The 8,558-nt window shown below is 46.6% G+C and overlaps 1 protein-coding gene across 1 annotated transcript; it reads left to right on the top strand.

Annotated features, from left to right (window-relative positions):
• Positions 1–1,029: 1,029 nt before the first annotated feature.
• Positions 1,030–8,301, top strand: Bdkrb1 (bradykinin receptor B1). Its single transcript, XM_020181245.2, has 2 exons — positions 1,030–1,244; positions 6,799–8,301. Exons 1-2 carry the CDS (start codon positions 1,150–1,152, stop codon positions 7,790–7,792), a joined length of 1,089 nt encoding a protein of 362 aa, XP_020036834.2. The 5' UTR covers positions 1,030–1,149; the 3' UTR covers positions 7,793–8,301.
• Positions 8,302–8,558: the final 257 nt, after the last annotated feature.

Raw genomic sequence — 8,558 nt, 5'->3', positions numbered from 1 at the left:
CACTGTAAGTCACTTGCCTAACACTCATGTGACCTAAAATGTCTCATCTCCTGATGGGAAGGGACCTTCTCCACAGACAAGCTCAGCTTCCCATCAAAGTGACAAATGGATGTCTTCTCCTTGGGATATTCTGTACTATTTTTCCTGCTTTCACAGCAACAGGAAAAATGGCTGGAATTTTTTGTTTTGTATTTTTGAAACAGGGTCTTGCTATGAAGCTCAGGCTGGCCTTAAACTCACAATCCTTTTGTCTCAGCCTCCAAGTGCCAGGATTACAGGACTGTGACACCATGCCCAGCCATGACTGGAAATTTTGAAAATGCAGTGAGCCCGCACTGAGACATCGTAACAGAAAACAGAAATGTAAAAAGGCCAGATACTGAAGACAATGAGAGCAGCTTTCCAAAAACAGTAATTGCAGTCTTGAATTCTGGCCTGAGTGTTCCCTGCAGGCCGGGAGGGAGCTGGCTAGTGCTGGGTTTTAGGAATGAAGACAGTGGATAAGTGGCGATCAGTCAGAGGATCTAGCATCCTGACTGGCCCAGACAGCCAGGAATTTCTTTCTGAAATGTCAGGTTTAGAGTAGTTCGGCTATCCACATGCAGACATCCATCAAAATCAGATCTCAGAGTTGCCAGGAAAGATTAGGAAAATGGTATCTACTGTTACTCAGTCCTGAACACCGCATGAGTCAGTCTTTTTCCAAGCTTACTGTTTGTATAAAGGGATCCACACTGATGGATTCTTGGCGAGGTAGCCTTCATGACCAAACTGCAAAAGGGAACCGTTCAAGTGGGCTCCCACAAAAGCTGCCTCAGGATCCCAGACCATCAGAGATCAACTCTGAATGGACAAAGCCACCACTCAACAGACACTGGAATTGGTTGCTTCGGGGAGTCTGCGGGGCCTGAATGTGCTTTCAGACCTTGTCTGCCAAGGTATAGGCAGGATCGCTGGCCACCTGGATGCTACCCAAGAAGGCAGGAGTGGTAGCTGAGTCATGGCTTACCATCCCACGTGCAAAGTGAAAGCAGAGTCAAGGCTCCTCTCCAACCCCCCACTTGCCTCCTCTGTCTTGAAAGACTCACTTTTTGGGCAATCCCCCTATGACATCATGGGAGCGGAAGGCAGTTCATTTAAGGCCTCTGCATGTCCACAGGCCGCCTAAACCAGAAAACCTCCCAAAGCAGCCCTTGCCATCAGACACCCCGCCGAAGCCACGAGCTCCCTCGTTTTTTGTCTGAGTAAGTAAACGACCATCTTTTTTTCCCCCTTATGAGAGTAAAATTGAACAGATCATGTCTCTTAGGAAAAAAGGTAAACTAAAAGCTTCCTTCTAAACCTAGATACTAGCAGAATATATATGCTGTAAGTGTACGTTTTTTAACAAAAGTAATTCTGAATAGGTCTAATAGATTTTATTTCACGCCCATTTTGGGTTTTAATTGCTTTTTCAGAGCAGGAAGAAGAGAGAAGGTGTTTGGAACAGCTCAGGCAGGTTCCAGTAGCTCTTTATATCACAGTCAAATGAACCTTTTTTATTATAAATTTTTTATTAGGATATATTCATTATTTGGTGGGGGGGATTCATAGTGACAATTCTGATTAGACTTATATTGTACGTTATTTACATTGCCCCCATTGTCTCTCCCCGTCAGCCTCCTCCCCACCCCACTTAAAGCAATTGCAAGGAGTTATTTAGTTCTGTTTCACATATAGAGGTATATGAAGCCCATCAACCATATGCCATCACCTTCATCTCTTTCATTCACCCTCCCTCCCACTAAGTTCCCCAAACCAAATGAACCTTGTCATTGTCAAGTACAGCCATTGAGCCTTGTGTTGGCTTACACCCACTATAGTCTACAAATTCTGATTTGCAAAAATCAAATTAGTTTCTCCACAATGGCTTACAAGTTTTCCTCACTGCTCAGGACTGCTTAAACACAGCCCCTTATGATGTGACGATGCTGATATTTTTCTCATCCGTGTCTATATTTAAAATTTTTAAATGCCTTTGCCATCATCCTACTGTTCAAATTGGAGTGCGTTGAAGAGGGCTAATTTGTTAAAGAAAATCATGCTTTTTTCCCTGAGTAGCATCTCCCAAAGTTAAAACATACAGAATTCAGAAAACATCACAGAGAATTTACAGAATCCTCAATTTTTCCATCGTTTCCTGTGAGTTGACAAAGAGGATCAAATATTGCAAATGCTGTCAATAGCTGTGGTTTATTGAGCTCAGACTATGTACCCGGCAAATCTCAGAGCTAAAGCCTAACGCACCATGGAGGAAGTTGTCTTTTCAACACAGGCAGCAGTGAGAGAAGACAAACCCTTTCAAATGAGCCTAGACTGAACGGACTTGAGTTGTGTCTACAGTGACCACAGCCACAGCCAGGTCCTGCGAGACAGAGGGCGGTACCCAATGACTTACCAGGTTTTAGCTGAAGTCCTGGGCAGTGGCTGCTGACTTAGTCCTACGGCTGCTGTAGCAAATTACTACAAAGTGGGTGGCTTAATACAACTCACATGTATTATTTTCCAGTTCTGTTGGCAGAGCTGGCTCCTTCTGGAGGCTCCAAGGGAGCCTGTTTCTTGCCTTGCCTAGCTTCTGAAAGCCTCCTGAATCCCCCGGCTTGTGGCCCCTTTTCCAACTCCAAGCCAGCTGTATATCATCTGCACACTGCTTCTGAGCCTCATCCTCCATCCCTCCCATGTGATGACCTTGAGCCCCTCTGAACAATCCAGGATCATCTCCACATCTTAAAATCCTTAATCTAGTCACATCCACAAAGTCCCTTTGCCATGAAAGGTAACATATCTGGAGAGCCCAGGGATGGGACAAGGACACAGGTATCTTTGAGGGGGTTACTATTCTGCCAACGCCACCTTCCTTCAGCCCTGAAGAGGAGCTCGGCCACAAACATTTTGCTCAAGTTATCCATTCAATATCAACTCCCTTGAGAAATGGAAATTCAATACTTAAAATTCGTTAAACATTTGATTTTTAGCCCCTCACTGTCAGAGAGTTTGTTGTAAAATTTAAAAGTATTGCCAAATAATAAAATAAACATATACTTGTGGATTTACGCATGCCAATAAAGGACAAAACCCACATAACAAGATTATCCCAAGTACTCCATGTGCTCCGGGTCACACGGAAGTGCACCACACAGTCATTCCCCATGTGGCCCACTGCTCTGTCAAGCAGCAGCCCATAGCTAATCCTCTTCTCTCTCTACACTCTCCCTTGATTTCTCCCAGTCTTGTGGCTTTAAATATCATCCATGTGATTACAACTCCCAACTCTGTATCATTACCTCAGATCTTGTTGCTGAATACCAACCTTCCTATCTAATTGCCCACTCACTTGTCACTCCTTCATGATGCCCAACAATCTCTCAATCTTAGCAAGTTCAAAATCGAACTTGTAATTGTCCCCGAAAGCTCCGTTTCATTTCCACTCTGCCATCTCCCTTTCAATTGATGGCAACTCCATACTTCCATGTGATCAAGCCAAAAGCCTTGGGCACTGTCCACCTCTTCCTCTTCCTTTCTCATACCTGGATCCAAGTGGAAATCACGATGGTACAACTTCCACAACAGATCTTGGGCCTTATCACTTCTCACATCTCCACTACAAGCACTCCCACAACATACTTATTTAGTATGGTTATTATTTATCAAGGCTCTCCTTCTAGAATACGAGCACTCTGAGAGCAGGGATTCTTGCCTGTTTCATTCACTGCAATGTCTCAAATGCCTGACACACAGTACCTGCTCAGTAAATACTTGCTCAGTGGATAAAGGAATAGAGGGACCAGTGAGTTACACCCTAGTGCAAAAGACTCAGTGTGTGACACACCAAATGTCACAGGTATGTGGTCACCACATCCTCCTCAGATGAGGAAAGTCAGGCTCAGAGACATGAAGTGAACTGTCCGAGGTCTCTTCTGAGATGAATTCTCTCTTACACAATATCAGGTACTCTGAGGCTTTGCCCAGGCGAAGGAACCGCAAATGTCACTGAGTAATCATGATAAGGATAATTATAGTTAAGGTTTATCAAGCACTGGCGAGAGTCCGAGGATGTTCTAAGTACTATGTACATTAACTCTTTCAGGTAGGGTACAGGATGGATATTTAGGTGCTGGGACTCATCTGGAGTCTCAGAAATCCAGTGTGAGCAGCTGCTCCCTCCATCTATGAGGCCATACAGGTCCCCTGTGTCCTGCTTTACTGGAAGGTACCCCAAATCCATGGGCACAGGTCCCAGTGCTATCCACCATGGGATCACAGAGTTCTGGGAGATGTGGTCTTTACCAAAGGAAGGACGCCATGCTTTCTTTCCCAACATATCTTCTCCATGAAAACTCAGTTTGGGAACATGAGAGTAGGTCAGAAGTGTGGCTGTGAATGTAGCCTTGGAGGTCAGTGCACACTGAGATGACACCATGGCACTGTCACTCATCGGTCAGGTCCCTTCAGTAGACTAGTGACCTCCTGTGCCTGGCTTACTTATGCCCCACATGCATGAAAAAAGCACAGCAAAGCAAGACAGAGAGGACCGCTGGCTTTCAACACAGACTACCTGGGCTCCCATCCAAAATCTGCTACTGACCCATCTTAGTGACTGCAGATAGGTGACAGGGGGCTCAGTGCTCAACTTTCTGATGGGTCAAAGGTAGATGACAGCAGCCCATTCTCACAGAGCTACTAGGAAGATTAAATGAGAAAATACTAAAATGGGGAACACTTAGAAAGGTGCTGGAATACCATTCAATAAATGTTAGTCATTCTTTTTAGTCTACTGTTCACATTTTTTTCCAGGTTCAGCAGAACTTTTTCATTCTGGAAATTCTGCACCATTGCCCCCACCCATCCATCCTGATAGCCAAGACCCTACAGCCAGCTGCTGGCAGCTCTGCCTCTGCTGAGCCCCTGCATGTCCATTCTAGGCCATGATGCATCCCTGTCTCCTATCGGCATCCTCTCTGGATACTACTTAGCATCCTTAGCATCCTGGGGCATCTTTGTCCAGTGCATCTCCAGTACATTGGAAATTGCTGACACAAAGTTAGGAGCTTATTAAATGTTTGTTAAACTCTTTAATACAAATAAAAACTCTTTTATAAAAAATAAAAAGTTATTAATAAGAGTAATCATCACCTTCCATGGGGTGGTTCTTGAATGCTGAGCACCACGCTAAGCTCTTCCTAGGTATTATCACCAGCCCTCACTGTCACATACCAGCCAGCTGAGGACTGGGAATGTAGCTCAGTGGTTGAGTGTTTGCCTAGCATGCATGAGGCTCTGGGTTTGAGCCCCATTACTGCCAAAAAAAAAAAAAAACTAGCTGGTAGAAATCCTGAGAAGGCAAGGATTCCAGGCTCTTGGCAGTTTTTTGTAATCCTCAGCCAGCAGCAGCTGCTGGTTACTGCAGAAAGCAGTAGATGTGCCTTCTCCTGACAGTGCCAGACTTCAGGGATGGGATCTAAGGCACTTGACAGTGCCAGTCTTGGGGATCAGGCCTAGGGTGCCTGACAGCACCCTCAGCAGCAAGCTTTATAGCTCTCCAGCTCTGGGTTTTGGGGTCCAGAGCACTTGACAGCTCTCAGCAGCAGAAGTGTTAGAGCTCTTGCAATCAGATTAGCCAGATATCACCTCTGCTGCTGCTTCTTCTCCTCTCTTTTCTTGTGTTACCACATCAGTCACTCTACTAATGAAGAAAATAAAAAGTAGGCAAGAAAAACCACTTGAGAAAAGTCTTCATTGGGCCTAACATTGCAACACAGAGGGGCAGCATAGGAGAGTGTCTCTCAGCTGTTCACAAAGTGACTTTAGTGGCCAGCTTATATATTCAGAGGGGGAGGAGACAAGGATGTCTGTATCAATCAAGACAGTCCCCACATGCAAATGAAGGACTGTGTTTGCACCAGTCATAGGCATTCTGCCATCACAGGCATCCTTTCCACCTGGGGAAGGGCTCCTCCATCTTGCTTAGGAGGAAATGGCTGCAGGGTCATCTACAGTTTGTCAGTAAGATGGCCAGTTGCAAGTTGCTGGGACAGTGCCTTCAGGAACCAGAGTTGTGTTTTGGCAGCAAGCAGCTGGGGCTGACATGTAACTTCCTCAAGGCATCTGTGGAGTGTTCAAAGCAGTCGGTGATGGCATAGGGAAGTCCTTCTGGCTGCTTGTCTGATAACCTTTGCTCAATACAGCTGGGGCACCAGGGAAGGGTCTAAGAGCTGTCAATTAGGGACTCAAATTGCTCCAGCCCCAACATCTCAGCACATTTTAAAGGGTGCTTACAAGAAAGGCTCATCAGCAGTGACTTAGCAGCACTTAACGGAGCTCCACCAATGCTTAACTCCTGCCCCCCCGCCCAGGGAGAGGTGTGCCCCACCTTCTGTTTCATCACCACAGTTGCACAGGGCCATATGGTCAGCTGCAATTTTTTTACAGGAAAGAAAAAGTCAACGGGTCTAAGTAGCTCACACCAAGTGGTGACAGCATTTGAGCTCAGGTTCAAAGCCCTGTTCCCTTCTTTTAAACCGGAGATCAACAACCTGCCTGTAAAGTAACAGAGGTGAAAAGCAAACAAGAAAAAATCAATTTGCAGATCAGATTTACAATTCAACTTTGCCATGGCAGAGTGAAAATAGCCACAGATGACATGTAAATGGTGGGCATGGTTGTATACCAATAAAACTTTATTGTCCAAAATAGGCAATATTTGGTCTATGGGCCTCAGTTGGCCACTTCCTGTGTTATTCTGTATGCTTTCCATTTCAGGTCACTGTGGATGGCATCCCAGGTCCTGCTGCAGCTCCAGCCCTCCAACCAAAGCCAACTGTTCCTTCCCAACACCACCTTCTGTGACAATGCTCTGGAAGCCTGGGACCTGCTGTACAGACTACTGCCAGCATTCATCATCACCATCTGTTTCTTCGGCCTCCTGGGAAATGTTTTAGTCCTGTCCATCTTCCTTCTGCCCCGGCGGCGACTGACCGTGGCAGAAATCTACCTGGCCAATCTGGCAGCTTCTGATCTGGTGTTTGTCTTGGGTTTGCCCTTCTGGGCAAAGAATGTCTGGAACCAGTTCAACTGGCCCTTTGGAGGCCTCCTCTGCCGTGTGGTCAATGGAGTCATCAAGGCCAATCTGTTTATCAGCATCTTCCTGGTGGTGGCCATCAGCCAGGACCGCTACAGGGCGCTGGTGTACCCCATGGTGAGCCGGAGGTGGAGGCGGCGGCGGCAGGCCCAAGCCACCTGCATGCTAATTTGGGTGGTGGGGGGCCTCTTGAGCACCCCCACATTCCTTCTGCGCTCTGTCAATGCCATCCCCGACCTGAACGTCTCTGCCTGCATCCTGCTGTTCCCCCACGGGGCCTGGCACTTCGCAAGGATTGTGGAGTTGAATGTGCTGGGTTTCCTCCTCCCACTGGCTGCAATCATCTTCTTCAATTATCACATCCTGGCCTCCCTGAGAGGGCGGGAGGAGGCCAGCAGGACCAGGTGTGGGGGCCCCAAGGGAAGCAAGACCACAGTGCTGATCCTCATGCTGGTGGCTGCCTTTCTGGTCTGCTGGGCCCCTTATCACTTCTTTGCCTTCCTGGAATTCCTGGTGCAGGTGCGAGCCATCCAGGGCTGCTTCTGGGAGGAGTTTACTGATCTGGGCCTACAGTTGACCAACTTCTTTGCTTTCTTCAACAGCTGCCTAAATCCAGTGATTTATGTCTTTGTGGGCCGGCTCTTCAGGACCAAGGTCTGGGAACTTTATAAATGATGTATACCTAGATCTCTCACACCAATGTCCTCATCCCATAGGAAAGAAATCCTCCAACTGTTCTGGAGGAATTAAGACAGTAGTGACCCAAGAAGACTGGCTTCTTTATCAAGCATTCCTGATATTATTAAGACTACTGTGGCAGGCTGGATAACACTCCCCAGAGAGATCCAAGACCCAGGCTCTAGAACCTGTGACTGTTACTTTACAAGGTAGCTGGGACCTTGCAGCTCGAATTAAGGCTCTGGAGATGATTCTGGGTTACCCAGTTGGCCCTGATAAAATCACAAGGGTCCTCAAAGATGTGAGGACAGAAGCAGAGGTCATGCTGATGCAAGGAAGGGACCATGAGCCAAGGATTGCAGGCGCCTTCTGGAGGCTGGAAAAGGCAAGAAGACGGATTGCCTGCCATCTTCCAGAGCTTCCAGAAGGAACCGGCCTTCTTGCCAACACCTTGACTTTAGCGCCAGTCTCTAAAACTGGAAGAGAATAAATGTGTGTTGTTCTAATTCACTGAGTTTGTGACAATTTGTTACAGCATCAACAGAAAAACTAATGCACCGATCCAGCAAGAGTCTCTTATTGCATTTCTATTGTCTAGAATTTGGTGGGCTCACTTCAAGGAATGCCGAGATGTTATAACTAGAAATCCCATCCCCAGGAAGTTGCATAAATCTAAATAATTATGAATAAGAAAACAAGAAGTCGTGTGAGCATGCTACAGACCCAGCAGCTGAGTCCTCAGAGGGAAAGAGGGTTGGTTTCT

Source organism: Castor canadensis, chromosome 3 (genome assembly GCF_047511655.1).
Source record: "Castor canadensis chromosome 3, mCasCan1.hap1v2, whole genome shotgun sequence".
In the NCBI taxonomy this organism is placed as follows: domain Eukaryota; kingdom Metazoa; phylum Chordata; class Mammalia; order Rodentia; family Castoridae; genus Castor; species Castor canadensis.
This window is presented reverse-complemented; position numbering and strand designations above follow the sequence as displayed.

Bases quoted from the DNA above. Each gene is read 5' to 3' on its own strand.
- Bdkrb1 (XM_020181245.2), top strand. From the start codon at position 1,150: ATGTCCACAGGCCGCCTAAACCAGAAAACCTCCCAAAGCAGCCCTTGC. The intron at 1,245-6,798 runs GTAAGTAAACGA...TTTCCATTTCAG, and splicing joins CTCCCTCGTTTTTTGTCTGA to GTCACTGTGGATGGCATCCC.